The sequence below is a fragment of the Pygoscelis adeliae genome, unplaced genomic scaffold (genome assembly GCF_000699105.1).
Source record: "Pygoscelis adeliae isolate BGI_AS28 unplaced genomic scaffold, ASM69910v1 Scaffold213, whole genome shotgun sequence".
Lineage (NCBI taxonomy): Eukaryota > Metazoa > Chordata > Aves > Sphenisciformes > Spheniscidae > Pygoscelis > Pygoscelis adeliae.
Genome location: NW_008824410.1, coordinates 129,526 through 147,433, shown reverse-complemented (window position 1 = coordinate 147,433; position 17,908 = coordinate 129,526). Strand labels below are relative to the sequence as shown.

Sequence of the window (17,908 nt, the reverse complement as noted above, 5' to 3'; positions counted from 1 at the left end):
AGAGTTGGATCTTACTTAAATTTGGCCCTGCTTTCGGCAGGTGTTTGGACAACCTGACTTTCTTTGACCACAGCAAGCTCAAAATACCCTGCTCTCATACACAATGAGAAGTCAGACAAATTACTTGTTTTACACCAAGACCTTCACAACATTATACCAACTCAGTCGAACAATTCAAGACCCAAGTCTGATTAACATCAGGAATGCTTAAATCAATTTTTCAATGCTTTGCTGTAATAGGCACCAAATTTCATCTATTCATATCTTTCTGAACAAAAGTTGCCTGAAAGAGGATGTTTCAGCCATAAAAAAAAAATGTAAAAACCACATAATCTTACCATTATCATCAACTACTCTAGTTTGTTCTTTGAAGCAATCAACAGGTAAGCCTATAACTTCTACTTCAACAAACGGATCTATGATCTGGAAAACAGAAAGTAACAAATATTGAAAAGAAAGAGTGACAAAGATTAAATTTAAGCGCATGGCTTTTACAATGTGGGCACTGTACATTATTGTCTTAACTACTGGTCCTGAGCCTTTCTGTAATGGATTATTATGCTGATGAGAGATCTTTGGCTAAAGCATCTAAAAGCATAATTTAGAATAATCATGTTGCACGCATTTGTGATCATTTCTCTGTTCTATTCTATTTCCCTGTTCTAAAATGAACTTTAAACACTGGTTTGCATATGAATGTTTTCTAGTTTAGTGGACATCTGAGTAAAAGCTTTAAAATATATTCAAAACAGACATTATGATAAATATGTTCTAAAGCAGCAACATCAAAAAAATCCCAACGAGAATCATCTGTTAAAAGTCTCAGTGTCATCATGGCACAATGGACAAGGCAATGGTCAAAACAAATGGGAGATATAAGTTCTACCTCTGGCCAATTGGCAAACATCTCCTATTACTACCTTCCATTTCTGGAAGAAAGTCTGCTTAGAATGTAAGCTTGAAAAACTAGAGTATGTCTTGTAGAAGGTTGCTGTAATTACCTAAGACTAGGAAGCCTTTGACTCTGTTGAGACCTCTCTTCATTAAATGTGAACCTCAACTGAATTACAAGTTCCCTGAAGGCAACAGTGGGAAGGACATTCTGGGCATCATAGAGGAGGACCACCCTGGCACAGAGACTTTACATTCTACTAGGTAGCCACAGAGATATTCCTATAATTGGCCTGAACCTCTACAGTTTTTAATGCGTGTATAAGCATCTCTTGTCTTCTCTGAAAGGATGACAAGTTTCGACAGAGTCGAGTCTCAGGGTGACACCTCTATCCCTATTCACAAGGAGTGGGAAAAGGCAGGTAGCTTTAAAAGATTAATCAGTGTTCCAGCCTGTGATGTGGCTCACCTAAAAACCTACACTGGATGCATTCAATTATATGTCGTTTGAAACTGCAACCTGATACTCAAATTCACCATCTATCTCCCAGTAAGTAAGTAACACTGAAGACAAGAGTACCTATAATCAACTATTAGATTTTCGGAAAGCTTGTTGCTGCTTTCAGATACCAAGAATGTAAACAGACAATGTCATCTCAGCAAGAATGAAGAATCTTTCTGATGCTTAGGAGAACACAAACGTTCCCTGTGTCCATGTCCCTATAGAATACTTTACCACTGAAGAAAAATCAGATGTGTTACATCTGCTTTTTGTTACTCTTTGAAAGACACCTCATTCTCAGTAGGAAAGACTACACAGTGTATTTATCAAACATCTTATCTTGTTTGCCTAGCTCTATTCTACAAAATCTTTTTCATAACAGAGTAGTCAGTACAATAAAGGTCTGATTTTTCTCTGGTATAATTATATGCAAAGGAAACATATAAAATGAAACATGGAATTTTAAATACCACCTAACTTACTGTAGCTTTCAACAGGGCTTTTATTTCTGAGGGTAGGCTTATGTAGTGTAGATACCTGCCTTAGCTCAGATACTGACAGCAATCAAACCAAGGAGCACAGGAAATTGGATAGGATGAGCCAGCCTACAAGTGCTTGGCCAGAGGTTAATCTATCTAGCCATTGCTCAGGGTTAAACTAACTGCAAGTTTGGTATCTGGACAGACTGTTTCTTAAGATTATTTAGGCATTTTATCTTAACAGTGTTAATTTTCCTATATACTGTTGGCTCCTGACATGGGGAGTAAGTTCGTCTGTTTTGCAGGCACTTCTAGAGTAATCACCTAAAGCATGACTGTTTGCAATTGTAGGGAACTGGATTCATGGGCTCACGTAGCTTTCTTCCAAGATTATGTTCCGCATGAGCTAATTCCCCTACTGTTCAGGATAAAATGGAATTTCAGCAGATTATTCTTCATCTTCTGAAATATGAGTGCAATCTGAATTAGGACAAATTCCATGCTGTTGCATACGTGGTATTAATAAAAATAGAAATGGAAATAAATGAATTAAAACATAGATAGGTTCACTAAACCCTCAGTATGACTCTACTGCGTTTGTTTTTTAGGGAAGTTTACCTGGTTTGATGGAATCACCTAGAGAGTTCTGTGGAGAAGGAGTATTTAGAAGCTGATTGCAACATTCATATAAAATTCAAGCATGTAAGAACTTGTTTGAGAGGTTTGATTCTAATTGCAAAAGGCTAAAAGATATTTTAATTCTGACAAAACTTCATCCTAGCATTCATTAAAGACTAATATTTAATAAAGTCACATGGATGACATTGCAACAAACAGCACAAGAAATGGAAGTTTCTGGCAACTTTAAAAAGTTGCCGAGAGTTGCAAATCTGGCTCCTTTTTTCATTAAGTGAAGTGGCCAAGGGTTTTATAAAACAAGTAAGGGAGCACCAAAAAAAAAAAAAAACAAGTCACACAACAGAAGCCAAAATGAAGGAGAGAAAGAAAACATGTAGTAATACTGTGCTAAATGGAGGACCAGGAGCAGATTCATGCAAGCAGAGGGAAGGACTCCCAGGTAACTCTGCTTGCCTTGCCTGACAAGCTCTGCAGTTTTCTACACTTTTTTTTTTTAAGAGAGAGACTGACTTGGCTCTATTTGTAAAGGTGTTTTGGAGGAACAAGACGCTTAGAGTACTATGGTGAGTAGAAACTTGTCATGATGAGCTTATTGGCCCTTTTTCACTTCTCCTGGAGGCACTGTATTGACAATCGGATGAAAAACATCAAACCACTGCTGTGATGCTTAGAAGTGAAGAAAACCACCTAAAGATCCAGGATGCTAATGACCTAATTTATTCATGTTCTGTGCCTCCTGACAAATAACTGCAGGAAGTTAAATCCTCATCCTTAGCCCAGCCGATATGGAAATAAACCTTCTCCAACACACAAGAACAATCACTGATTGTCCCATACCTCTCCTCTGTCTCCCAACATGGAATCACGTGGTTTTGGGAGTTGTTGACCACTGATAATTCTTAGAACCAGCTGTTTCTTCAATTGACCAGGCAGTGGGTCTTCAGAATTTGGATTAAAGACACCTGTACGAATGAAAAGTCATATAATGTGAAAGAAGTGCAATTTTGGGGATGACTTTAGTTATAGATACCTTCTGGCTTATTTGCTTCTAGCATCAGAAATGCATTGTTAAACAAACTATAAGGATCCACACCCACTCTTCTCATGCAATAAGTGATCGACTTCTTTTGCTCATTTTTCTTACCTTGACACATGCAGTTTGGTTTGAGGACATAGCCACAGTTCCCATTGGCACTAAATTTGGCCCGGTTCAGTTGCAGCATTCTCCCCTCTGACTGGTAGTTTAGTGCAACTATTTTAACAAAAAAAAAAAAGGTGATATTACTTACAAGTAAGTCAACAACATTCTTGTTTGTAGAACCAAGTTAAAGGAAGGACACCTAAATACATTTTCACATTTGACTTCTTGGATGCAGAGACTCAAATGTTTTACAAAAAAGAATTTTCTTATATAACATACATCACAGCTTCAGGGAGAGAAGCTCTCCAAAAGAGTCTGAACTCTGAAGTCCTCTTGCATTTGAGAAGTTCATTTATTTCCATTTATCAGACAACTGCTTGCATGTAAGACATATTTGAGGTAATCTATCTAGGTAACAACATACAGTAACAAGGAGGACTCAGTTGTCAGTAAAGTTGGATTAGCAGAGAACTCGGAGTACTTTAAGGGGTGATTCTGGAGCTCCTATTAAAACATCCCTCCCAAAATAAAACAAAACCAAAACAAAACCAAAAAAAAGGCCTCAAGTTGTGCCAGGGGAGGTTTAGATTGGATATTAGGAAAAATTTCTTCACCGAAAGGGTTGTCGAGCATTGGAACAGACTGCCCAGGGAAGTGGTTGAGTCGCCATCCCTGGAGGTATTTAAAAGACGTGTAGAGGTGGTGCTCAGGGACATGGTGTAGTGGTGAACTTGGCAGTGCTGGGTTAATGGCTGCACTTGATCTTAAAGGTCTTTTCCAACCTAAACGATTCTATGATTCTATAAAAATAAATGAGTTTTCTTTCTGCTCACCAAGATGACAGCCAGCATTCCAGAATGGCTGGGGATTGTAGTTGCTAGAGTCCACACGATACGAAGATGGGTAGATGCGGGACAACTGTTGCTGGTTGAAACGTAGATACTGCGCTGGCTTTTGCTGCAGTATCTGGTGGGCTTTTGTTTCACTGAAAGATGAAACCTGCCAGCTGGAAGAGACTACAAGGAAGAGAGGAGGAGATTAGAGGTAATCTCCTTAGTTAGTTATTATCTAGATAAAGCATTCAAAACTACATAGCACTAGTTCCTTATAACTATCAAGCATCATTTGAATACATTGCACTCAGAGGGAACTATGCTTTTCTTAGATTTCAGCAAAATCATTGTGCTTATTGGAGGAGTTATGGTTGGCAAAGTGAAGCTGAATATAATGAATGACCTGAATCTTCATTATGAAGTTTTAAAAAAATTCTCTAAGATTTTTTTTTAATTTGCTCAAGGAAAGTATGTTTTCTGGCAAGCAATTCTCTCTTTCCGACACTTTTAACTAAAGCTTGATTCCTGTCAAAATAAGATGCAGAAAACTTAGAAAGAGGACTGAAATAGTCTAGAAATTTAATGCTGATATTTCATCAGATTTGACTTAAAAATCTAAACTTTAAGCTTGAAATGCTCTTCAGAGCATTCTGCCCAAGAGCATAACTAAGTCTTCTGTTATTTCCCAGGATGAAAGTGTTGTGTAGCAGCTTTTATACAAGCTAGCAAAGACTACATACTACCTATAGTAACTTCTCCTTTATGGAAGCTGTCACACAACTCTACACTCACTTTGTGGATTCTGAATGGCAAGTGGTCAGCTACTTCAAAATAGTATAGCTTTATTGTGTGCAGCTCTTCTGTTAAAATCTTTTCAGGGTGCGGGAGAAACAAACAGAAAACCAGCTTTTAATAAGAAAATATGTAAGAACATAAACCTTTGAATTTCTTTGTATAGCAATTATTTTCAGCAGACTTTTAGTTCAACCTACTTTCAGTTTCAACATCATGGATGCCAACAGACTTTGTGTATTTCACCAGGTCAGAGAGTGCTCTGGACAGCTTCATTGTTTTCTTCTGTCGGTTTATCCTAGAAAGTAAAACAAATTAATTACCCATTAATTAAGGGGTAACTTTTATCTTTCATACTTAAAAATAAATCAGGATGAAGAAATGTAAGACGGTTTTCTTCCACCAAGGAGGTACTTAATAGTTTTATACCACATAGAGCTTCATTATCAAAGCACAGAAGTTGTGGAACCAACAGCATGAAAGTATACAGAACAAGTCAGTCCTGTTCTTACGTGTTAATGGCAGACATAAGTATTCACCTACTAAGATCTGGTGGGGAGGACTCTAAATTGCTTTGACCAAAGAGTGGAATATCTATTCACATATATATTTACTTCTCAAGTCAAGTGCTAACAAAAAAACTTTTTAAATGCCAAAGAAATAGTAAGAAGGTAATGCTCTGATCCTCCTCATTTGCTTCAGGTTATCACTAACAGCATATCTACTAACCTCCCAAAGAAAGCTCCAAAGTATCCTAGAGAACTGCTTGATCTGATTTCTTACTTTTGAAGCCTGAAGCTTAAGCAACCATTCTGCAAAGGATCCTTCATGTCAGGATTTTTGAAGAGGCAATTTCAAAAGAAAAATCAAAATAATCACCTGAATGTTGATGCAACTTCATTTGGCAAATTATAAAACAAGAAAAAAAAATCAGCTGGGGACCTGATACACTGCAAATCCACCAGTCAAATGGCATATATGTCAGCTAGATGAGATGGTAAGAGCTTAAAACACATACAAGGTCCACTGTACTTTGCTAATTAGTCTGAATGGCATCAAGAGATCATTCTGATGATCTTGTGGCAGGCATCGGATCTACCTTAGTACCAGATTCCTGTCATGTGCCCGCGGCCTTCAACAAATTGGCTTCTAGACCTGAAGCCTATCTATTTAGTGGGTACATTTGTGTAGGTATCTTTTTTAGAAACAAAATTGCCAAATCACTTGTTAACAAACCTGCTGTAATGTACAGAGCTCCTGGCTAAATTTCCTTGAGAATCCGAATCATCTTCACCCTCTTCCAGACTTGTTGCCTTTTTCAATTTGCTTCCTTTTTTCTGTGCCACAAGGAAATAAAACCATAATATCATAACCATCTGATCAACATTTGAGCAGCTGGATACAATTCTGCTTTGTTATGCCAATGAGTATGTTACTTACAGAAAATGGGAAATGACAGCTTTTGTAATACTCAGTATTGCAGAACGATATGCATGCACATGGGGGAGATTCAGCCCAAGGTCAGAGCCTTTTTATAAAGGAATCACAAAACCTCAGATAAAAGGCGCAAATGAATTTTTATGTTTTTCAGATTAGATCTTGGATACTTTTAGACCCTGATGTAAATTGAAACTACCTGTTACACACAATTATAATGTTATCCAGCCTAGCTATTCAATGAACAGTCTGATAGCAAGCCTCTGCCAGACAATGCAATTATGATATTCCTCTCCACCACTGTGTGCCAAGAAAAAACCTATCCAAGAATACAATATTTAGTGTAGACCTAATCTACCAAGTGGCTCACCTTGCGTTTAGAAAAACTGCCCATCAATGACCGGCTGTGCCTTTTATTGGTACTGAACTCTTCCCCAGATTCCACATCATCTTCAAGTTTATTCTAAAGCAACCAAACAGAAAGAATAATGTAGCAGACCAAATAAGAGTGCTACAGACAGCATATTTGAACATCATCAGAAGTAGTTTGGGAAGCAATCCTCCCTGAAGTGTCAACAGAACTGGACCAGACCAGTGAAGACTTTTTTTTTTTTAAACACAAGCTGAGTACAAGACCTTGTATCCTGGCAATAATTGCCATCATTTTTGTCCACGGGATCTTGAAATCACACAAATGCCTAACTGCAATCTTATTTTCATCCAGGCAAAGTTTGAATGCCCCCATACCACATACATTCATTGACAACAGACTGGTTTGTAGCTTAGTGTTTGAAAAGCATAGTTTAACAGGACTTATTTCTGCCGATTACACAGTTTTACTAGGATACTTCATGGTAAGAAAGAAACAAAATTCTCGTATCCCTAAAAATGTATATACTTCATTGGTGCCACTGGTTTTTAATATGACCTTGCAGTTTCATTGTTTCCTAGACTAATAAAATACAAACTATTCTGGTTAACACCTATGCAAAAGGATTCTTGAAGTCTTGGCCTTGTAGTGGATCTTACAAGAATAACTGTCTGATACGTTATGTAAATCATTAGGCTTAAAAGTACATACAAAACTCATGCCATAGAAAGTTTTGGGAAGCTGATTTTTAGTTCTCATCTAGTTTTAATCCCTAGTTAGTACACCTCCTTATTATTGGCAGATCTCCAATGTTTTTCATTTGCATGCAACAATGTTCCTAAGCTTTTTGTGGCTTATTACAAGTTCTAAAATGACAATGCATCAAGTTCATGAAGTGTAGTCTATGGGCTGAGTACCTTTTTATAAATAAGCATTAGTAAAAAATTAAAATACAAGTGTAAATGCATAGAACATAGAGAACCAAGGAAAAAAACCCCAACTTTCTTATGCACTTTTTGTAATGGAAAATGAAATTATTTCTGTTGAAAAGTCATTTCATGTGTACATTTCATGCTCCAATTGCTGTGTGAGCAAGAAAAAAAGCTTTGCTTATCTGACAATGATGTTCACCTGTCATCATCAACTGAATGAATTCAGCTATGAATCTGAAGTCAGTAATATAAGATTTATTTAGTAAGCTAATAAAACACAACAAATGGAAATGCTAAACACCTCTTTCTCTGAAGTCACTGGAAAAAGTTATTGGACTTTGGAGAAAGAGGTGGTTAGCATTTCACTTTATATTTTGAAGGACTGCCATATTTCATTATTCAACTGCAATAACAGACTATCCCTCTGCATCAAGTGTGAATCGTAAAAACAGCTAAAATTAAAATCTCACTATCAGCAAATTAAAAAGGAGCTTCTACTAAATGGACATAAATGCAAAAAGTATTCTTCCTTATAGCTTTTATATAAGCAACATGAGGTATTAATAAGATGTCATGACGAAATATTACAGAAAATATTACAGAAGAAGGGAACATGTTTTCTTATGTATTGAAATAGCCAAATATGTGGTGGTCAGAGCACTCATCCAAGAATGGAAAATACAGCTTCAAAATCCCAGTTCCACCTAAGTCTGACTGGGCACGTGAACCTGGATCTCCCACACCCCAGGTGAACGTTTTGGCTATCTGGTTATTCTTGAGTTGTACTATCCTAGTTAACCTAGACAGGATTCAGGGACCTAATAGCAAATAGACTCTGCAAAATTCATCGCGTGACTCACACTATCTTGTTTTAAGGGCAGTGCTGGGCATTCTTTAGTTTCATTAGTACTATGATAGCTGCAGACACCTCAGGTAAACTGAGCCGTCTCTATTGGGGAGTCTCAAAACAGATTTAAAAGCTCAACTTTAGACATCCACCTTTGAAAGAACAACCATTGTTTTTATGAAATAATAGTACTATGTAGCTACAGAGACAAACAAAACCAGGTCTAGCGGTAAGTGAAGTACAATAAAACATTTTCACCTTCTTACTATCTGATTTTAGACCAGCCTTTCCTGATGACGGTAGAGTGGTAACTGTAAAATTGTTTGGATCTTCACAGTCACGGATTTTGGATTCTTTTATCAGTGAGTCAAGTTTTTTCTTTGCTATATTCTCCACTCTTTTCCTATTAGTGGATGCCTACAAACAAAACAGAATCATTAAACTAGGTAGTGATGAAAAAAGTCTTAGTAATTCAAGCCAGGATTAATGCAAACTAAAATGTTATGTGCAAGAAAAAAAAAAAAAGAGGTGGTTCATTTGCATAACGTGAAGCAGTTACCTGCGGCTCAGCATCAGACTTAACGTAAGGTATGGAAGCATGAGGCCCTGAAGTAGACGTTAGATCTAAAGTGTAAACAGATTGTCTGAAGTGATGAGAGAGTAAAACTAATTAAAACAGTTCTAATTAAACCAAGACTGACCATTAGCAGACCTATTCAGATGTAATGTCTGTTACAAACCAAGGATGTGCTAACATAGAAATAGTTATTACTGAGATGATTCCCCATACTGAACTGGATTAACATATGCTACGTTTTGCAGTACATTTTTAGTAAAAAATCTGATCTATTCCATTGTGCTGTCCAATAAGCCATTCTTCACAGAAATTTAATAGTAATGGATACGTGTGGAAACTCTGAGTACATAGTATTTCTCTCACACATTGGGGTTGATGGACAGCATTCATATGCTATGTCAGGGTTGACTCTGCAGCTACAACAGATGCAAGATTCTACTGGATGGAATGGGAGAAGCTTTAAAATCTTGATTTCAGCAGTTCAAGGGCAAAATGTAAGAGAACTCTTGTTCCCACCTTCTGTGTACATCATAGCCCATGTGAGGAAGTGGGGGAAACAAAAATAGAAAGCCAGAGTTGTCTTTTTCATCCATGAAGCATAAACTCACAATCCCAGGTCTTTTAAGAGGTGACATTGTGTTTTCTCAGTAGGCCTTAAGAATTCCCAGTTAAATTTGTCATGAAACAAGATAGGATTTTCTGAACTCTTCAAAATTTGGCTTCGAAAGCAAACCAGATGTAGCAAGTCTCAGATTTAAAGCATCAGTAAACCTCACAACAAAGTAAACTGTTAGTAACAAAGACAATGAGGGCAAAGCAATGCCTAATGAGCCTTTAGTGAGAATAATACACCCAGCCATAACATGTTACTACCAAATTTTATTATGAAAGATGACACTTTTCTTACTGGCATTCATTTCTCTATCCATTTAATGGAAGAAAAACAAACATTATTTGACATCTCTTTATAAATAGCATATGTGTGGGAGAAGTTGAAAAGAATCATGGCAAAATTAATTTCTAGCAGTGAGAGATCTGCTAACATTTCTGCTTGTTCAAGTATGTGGATTAGGATCCTGTTGAAACAAGTCTAGAAATTATCTGGAAAACTTGCAAAATCGGGATCTTAAGTACCACAGTGCCCATGATTTCAGCAGGGTTCTCAAATCATCTGCCTTGTTTCCTTTGGATATGGAAACAGTCTGTCATGCCTGGGATACAGACAACAGAACTAGAAAACACAGGAAAACAACCTGAGTGAACGTTGTTGATCACAGTGTTTCAAAGTCAAGAAATGTCCATCCAATTCTCATTTTATTCAGTTTGCGTAGTTCTGGTTTCCCTGTACAGTCAACTACATAGGTAGCCCCTAAGTAGGTTGTAAAAGCTTTTGGGTTGGCTTTCAATTCATTTTCTCCCTTTTCAAAATGGTCATGCCTTGATAGCAGGCCTGATCTTATACGGGTGAAAGCCTGCTGGACTAAACTGCACCACCACTGGCTGTACAATACCTTCCACTTTGAAAAGATGCATCACGTAACAAGAAAGTGTCAAAAAACATGAGGCATTAAAACACCACAGATCTCAGCTTTAAAATATTGAAAAGTGGTATGCTAAAACGTAATAATTAAAAAAAACCAAATTCTTTTTTCCCCTTTGGTAGACTTATTCATAAAGAAGTTTCTCTTTTAGTTTTAAATGAAAAGGATCAAATCCATAACACAAAGCGAGGAAACAGCCTGAGGGAGAGGACTGAAAATGCAATCTCTCTCCAAGGCAATCTAGTTTATGTTATTAAATGGTTTTGCTGTGTATTTTATATTGTTTCTGTAAGATGCAATGTCACTTGCCAGGAGATTAAAGTGACCAAAAAAATTAACTTTTAAAAAGGATGAAGAAATAAGGGATTTTCAGATTGAAGCAAGCAGAGATTAAAATTTTCTCCCTTTTTAACACCTCCTTACAATAAAAATCAACTAAACCCAGCATTCAGCAAACCAAAGGGATGCTCTGTTACAATGACGACAATTTGACATAAGTAGAATTTTTTTCTTTTCTTTTTTGCATTTGAGGGGAAGAACACTATGATGCAATAAAGCATCATGAGATATTACTATTTAAAATATTAAGACAAAAAATTCCAAACTTGAAACATAACCACTAGAACTGGTGCCACCTACTATGCACTTTTGTCAAATCTGTCCCCATGAAGGTTCAGAACTTAAAAGGCTTGTGATGAATCCCAAAGATTAGACCACATCCACATTCCAGAGAACTCATACAAGGTTTCTTACTGGAGTGGGAAAACTTAACATACTTTTACAATCAAACGGTCACTTAACTTACATCTCCATTCATTAGTTTACAGTCATCATCAATCTCATCAGCACTGTCCTCATCAGAAACTTCACCTTCCTCTGCATCATCACTGATGTTGGCTGGAAGTTTCTTCCCCTAGAAGATAAAATGATTACACAGGCAGGGTAGCATGCAGCTCTGGCTATAACACATTTTAAAAAAAAAAAAAATTATTCAAAGCATGCAACCAGGTTCTTATTGATTAAGACGACATTTGTTCAGAACCTTAAGTACCACGTTCTTAAAGACTGCTTTTTGTAAAATGATTTAAGTTAGGGTATAAGTGATAACCAGGCAGAAATCATAATCATCACAAACAAAAAGAGGGATGGAACAAACAAAGCGGGTTTTTACCTTAACCAGTATCTTTCCTTTAAGACTTGCTGGTGAAGGGAGCTTGGTAGAATCATCATTGTGCACAGAAGACAGATCCAGTTTGTCTCCCAGAATTTCTATAAGATACTGAGCCATCTTCTTCTGCTGAATGACACTGCAATGGTTCTCAATTGACAAGATAACAGGGTACCTGGCAGAGACATAACCAAGTATCATCAACTACAAATTTAGCTTTTATAGCATTAAGAGGATAAGGGTTATTACTGTCTGAGCCATTCCTGTAACAGCATCACCACCAATGAAATCCACAGGGGTTAGATAAATCAGTGTGAGCACAGGACTGATAACCCACTACTCACTCCAAATTCAATGGTCCATTTTTGACAGCCACAGGATAAACTTCTGCAATCTGATTTGATGCATTTTTTTCCAGAGCACACTTTTCACCTTTCTACACTACCCAGTCCTGATCTTCATTTCCTATCAAAGAGATTCTAGCAAGACATTCATAAGGAAAAACTAAATAGCCAGTGCCTTCAACTCTCCTCTCCACTCGCTGCTTCAGCCCTTTTGTACTGTCACAGGTAAAACTAAATAAAGGTTCCACGAACCGAAAAGATCCACAAAGGGGCTTTGTCTTTACCTTCCCACTTCCAATAACCAAGTGATAAACCTGTTGTGTTAGTTCTTCCATGAAATCTTTTCTAGCTAGCAACAGACGAGCGTCATACAAACAAGCCTGCAGATAAAGCCTTTTCTACAAAGACAGTAAGTATTATTTCTAGATTTAGTTTTATTGTTGTCATTTATTGTTGATTCTCCAGGCTGAGGCCAAGAAACAACAATGCCTTGTTGTTTGAAAGGCATCAAAATAAGATTTGTGAAACACTGATTCCAGTGTGGTTGGTGCCATATAAAAGCACACTGAAGATGGATTTCTGTTTAGATATGATACATTTTTAGGATGAACGCAAAAGCCAGTACACAGTGCAGGCTTTTAGGGCTGAATTATGAGGGATTCATTAATTAAAAACTAATTATGAATAAAAAGATGTCTATCCTGACATCCGGCCCTCATTAGCTCCTCATCAGGAAAAATGAGGCTTTCAGCCAGACAATGCCTGCAGGACAAAACTTTCCCAATTGACGACTATAGTTAAATTCCCAGCTTTGCCTGAAGCTAGCTCCTTAGCTGAATTTGCAGCCTACCAACAGCTATGCCTCCAGCCTATCCTGGGAAAGAAAACACCTGCAAGTCTAAAATATGTTTTGTTCAGTACCAAACTCTGACTGAGCATCAATACCTATCAAGAAAATAAACCACCACAAATAATAAGTTGTAATGCGGTCCCAGGTAATCTTTCTGTAAAGCTTTTAAGAGCTGCAACAATTTCAGAAGCTTTGCCATATATTCTGCTGGCCAGCTTTCCTTTGATTTATTTACCATGTCTTCAGGCAAACTCTAAAAATTTCAGGCTCACAATAAGTTTACCTGGGCTGAAATTTCAGTGCAAGTTTAGCTCTATTAATGAAGGCAGATGGACTGCTTCGGAGAAGCTACTGGAAAATTTTTACAGAAATAAATTAATTTACCTTAAAAAAAAAAAATAGATAGGTTGACACACACATTTTGACTCTCAGGAGGAGGACAGTACTGCCAAGGTATATGAAACTTCCCATTGTATAATTCTCTGACTTCCTGAGCAATGAACAGGTAGGGAAAATAACCTATTTCTCTTGCTCAGTCTGCTTTCTCCACAATTGGGCTACTGTCTCTTTGTATTCCTTTGCTGCCTGACTTGCTTCCTATCCCCGGAGCAACCAAGTGTAACCTTGGCATCACTGGAGTACACATCCAGAGATACGTGGTTAAACTGTCAGCTATTCACTAAAAACATTCACTGTCAGAACATGTTGATCCTCTTGTCTTCTACGAATGGGATAAAGACAGCCCCACAACTATGTACAGAATGCCCCGACTCAGTCAGTTTTGCCTTCTTATTTCTTTCTGAAGGCTTTCTCCCTACAGAAAACAACTCAGAATTCTGTCTGGCACATGCAGAAACAGGTTAGATTTTCACTGACTGCCTTTACAAGGATGCCTGGGAACACTCCAGTTTACAGCCCTGAGACTCAAAAGTTGGCAAACTGTATACATACTCATTTTTGATAAAGGCATATTTGTTGATAGTTTCAATCACATCTTTGAAGAGAATTTTGGAAGTCAAAGTGTATCCGTGGTGGACAATTGGTTCACCGTCCGGCCCATCCCAGCAGTCAACTGTAGAACAGAAACAATGACACCCATCAGACAAGTAACATCTGGGGCCACCATCTGTGGAAGACTATGAGACCCTGCAATTCCCTTCAGCAACCCAGCCAGACATGTACCCAACAAAGCAGGGTATAGATTCATTCCCACCCTTCATCTGTATCTCCCTCCTCACTGCGCTGAACGTCCTTCCTCTGATGAAACTTCCCGGCCTTGACATTCTACCGTGTACAGATGACTCTTCCTGTTGTTTGAGAAAGCCCCAAGCAAAAAAGATCTCCTTTAACAAGTGCTGAGGAGTATTACGACAGGAAGAGAGATGACATAGCATAGCATTACTTTCATTATACTACTGCTAAACCTGAAAAGGAAAGCAGAGTCTTAGCCAAGCTTCTCGCACTGCAGGCAAAGCCAAGACTTAGGCATCTCTAGCCCTCCTTGGATTTTGCCTAACCTTATACTTGTTTACAATCATATTTCCATAAATATTTTACTCCTCTGAAGCACCCGTTGGCATGTCCACAATCTGACCTGAGCAAACCATAACGTTGGCCTTATGAAAAATTGTGAAAACACTTTGATGGTCAGGATATTAAAGATGATTACAAAACAGGTACTGTCTCAGAAAGGCACTACAAACATCAGAAGGGATTTCACATAAAGGTTTCCTAGTCACTGCACAGACTGTCAACATTTCACATAATAGAACCCTACTTCCCTTATCAGAATATCAGCTTTCCTCTTACGTGTAGCAGGAACTCTCCCATATTTGCCAGTTTGGTTGCCATACACTTGGCTAGAAAGTATATACACCAATACATTCTACTGAATGTTAGTATCCTCTCTACAAAATATTTTTACTTTTTTTTTTCCCCTCAGTACCAATGACACTACTCTTTGAATGTCTGCCTTATTTCCATGCTCAAGAAATTTACCCATTATATGGCAACATCATTTTGTTATTCTTTATGAAGGGAAGACACCATTTTACCAGGCTTTTTCCTCTACTCAATTACCATGTCTTCTGCAGAAGCCATGAGTCTTCCTTTACAGAGGAGAAACAAAACTACAGAGCCTACTAATGATTCCTTTTTGATCTTTACCTTCTACGCAACGACAGCCAGATTGTAGCACCCATGCATACATGTCCACCCTAGACTGGGACATCAGTTGATCTCCCATGAGGTAGGTATTATGTGAAGAGGTAATGAAATAGTGACTCAAAGGATAACTCATGTCCTGATTCACTTGGTAGTGTTCTGGGTTGAATATGTCCCCTGATGGACTCCGCATGTAATTGGTGAAACCTGTAAACAAACAATACTATAAATAATACAGTTTTGTCCTTTTTGTTGCTGTAGCCTTCCTAAAATGAGCCTAAAAATGCATCCCTACGTTCACCAACATATTCATGAACAAGTAAGATAAATAAATAAATAACACCACTACATCCCAACTGTCCCAATGACCAATCGTGATTATTGCTTTCAAGAAATTTCTAGTTGCTTTGTACATTTCCCTGCTCTGCCTTTCCTGAAAAAAATATGTCTGTTTAACCCAACCTGACATTCTAGGCTTGTAATTTTTGTCAAAAGACTCTGCTGGGACATTAAGCTGCTTCACAAATAAAAGCCTCCAGAGATCTGTGGTCATATCCTGGCATTGCTCCTCAGTGAAATGAGTTGAAAGGTACGTGGTATTGTACTGCCTAGAGAGAGTTACCAGTGGCCCAACACAGTTTGAAGCAAGGGAGATACTCTCCCCTCCTCTATTTCTCCTGAAAATACAAGAAGAATGTCAACACACATTGGCTTGTACAAGCAACAGTCTCTAATTTTGATATGACACCGCATGCACAAACGTGGTTGTGGATGGGAGAGATCGGCAGTATTGCATCACTGTCACTTTATGAGACTGAAGTTCACTGTAATACTCCAGACTTGACACCAAAACATCGATTATCTGTAGCACTTTCAGTGATGCTACCAGAAGAATTTATTTTCTGAAGTAGTGGGATGCTTGCAAATCATGCAGACTACATCACCTGGACAATTTCTGTATTGCATCACCAGTCTTGTTCAGAAGCAAAGTTTTAGCAAGTTATGTGTTTTATCTTTGTATGAAATTGCTGCTCTCAGATCACCGGTATACTTTTGTGCACATATACACAGACACTTTCACAAGACGGACTAACATTAAAAACTGTAACTTCCATTTCAAGTCTCCCCAAAATTCTTTTCATTCACCACCAATGAAAGACTAAGATTTCCATTCACATCTTGGCTTAACAGCTGCTGACAGTGATGATGCCTTTATTCAAAAGGTCTCTGCTTCAAGACTTCTAATTCTCCTCACATTTCACTCATTATTCCATAAATAAAACAGCCCCCATATAAAAATCTTGCCAAACTTCTAAAAGTTTTAACACACTTTTCTCTGACTGTGACAGACTGGTGCTTTGTTTCACTAAAGCTACACAAGGTAAAATAAGTCCAGTCCTCAAAATCAGTCTCAGAATACCGGTCTACAAAACACAGAGAAATTGAGCTTGAACAGAATTTACGATAAAATGTCACCTTTATGATGGTTCTTATAGGCTTTATATTTTGTGTCGATGAAAGTTTTATTAAAGGAAAAGAGCTGATAAATACAAACAGCAGCCAAAACTTTTTGAACAATACACTAGGAAACAGTGCTAGGGAACCTCAGTCTAGCCTAATATTTGAGTCTCTTGAAGCACATATCATGATCAACTAGCAAACCAGTAATACAGCTAGAGCAAAAACAAAAGACTAACCAAGTCAGAGCAGATAGCATGAAAAATCAATAGGGCACAGTGTATGTCAGCAAACATACAGCTAATGACTCTTGGCAAATTAATCATTTCTTCTTACTACAAACCAATCAGCTGCTACAAGATTAATTCCACACACCACTGTTAAGGCAGCCTCTTAAACAACACTGTTGTTTGCTTTAAGCACTTGTTGAAATATAATATCAAAATTGTTATAATGAGTTCACACTAACTGGATCTATCAGCCTTAGGATGAAGAAATATGAATGAATCAAGATACTGTTGGCAGTGTGTACCATTGACCTCCAGTATTTACACACTCAGGAAATGCAAACTGACACAGTGTTTTATTTTGATCAACGGAGGAAGGTAAGAGGTTTTTTGCAAGACTATATTGAATGAGCTAATTGTCACAGGCCAGTCCAAGGTGCTTCATGACACAAGCCATCACAGCTGATGACGCAAGGCAATACAGACACATGAACTAATATGAATAGGCAAAGAACACTGTACTATTATTTTACTACTACTGAAGTGCCTCTAAGTGTGGGCAGGATGCTCTTGTCTGGGCTGTACCAATTTGAGGAGTAAACATACAGCTTCAGTTTCCATAGCTGTTGCATTTCAGTCTCTCTAGGCAACACTCAGTTTGTTTTCTGGAAGACAAGAGGGATCTAAAGTCTCAACTACACACAAAAACAAGAAAAG

At 37.7% G+C, this 17,908-nt stretch overlaps 1 protein-coding gene across 1 annotated transcript in view; it reads right to left on the bottom strand.

The window, feature by feature from the left end:
* Window positions 1-17,908, bottom strand: part of PLCH2 (phospholipase C, eta 2) — a 44,578-nt gene that overhangs the window by 14,799 nt on the left and 11,871 nt on the right. The window contains exons 6-17 of the mRNA XM_009320559.1: window positions 15,510-15,713; window positions 14,295-14,415; window positions 12,153-12,324; window positions 11,787-11,894; window positions 9,122-9,280; window positions 7,085-7,177; window positions 6,514-6,614; window positions 5,478-5,575; window positions 4,486-4,668; window positions 3,656-3,763; window positions 3,349-3,473; window positions 339-423 (exon numbers count right to left, since the gene is read on the bottom strand). Of these exons, the coding sequence (XP_009318834.1) occupies window positions 339-423; window positions 3,349-3,473; window positions 3,656-3,763; window positions 4,486-4,668; window positions 5,478-5,575; window positions 6,514-6,614; window positions 7,085-7,177; window positions 9,122-9,280; window positions 11,787-11,894; window positions 12,153-12,324; window positions 14,295-14,415; window positions 15,510-15,713 (1,557 nt within the window). The remainder of the gene's footprint in view (window positions 1-338; window positions 424-3,348; window positions 3,474-3,655; window positions 3,764-4,485; window positions 4,669-5,477; window positions 5,576-6,513; window positions 6,615-7,084; window positions 7,178-9,121; window positions 9,281-11,786; window positions 11,895-12,152; window positions 12,325-14,294; window positions 14,416-15,509; window positions 15,714-17,908) is intronic.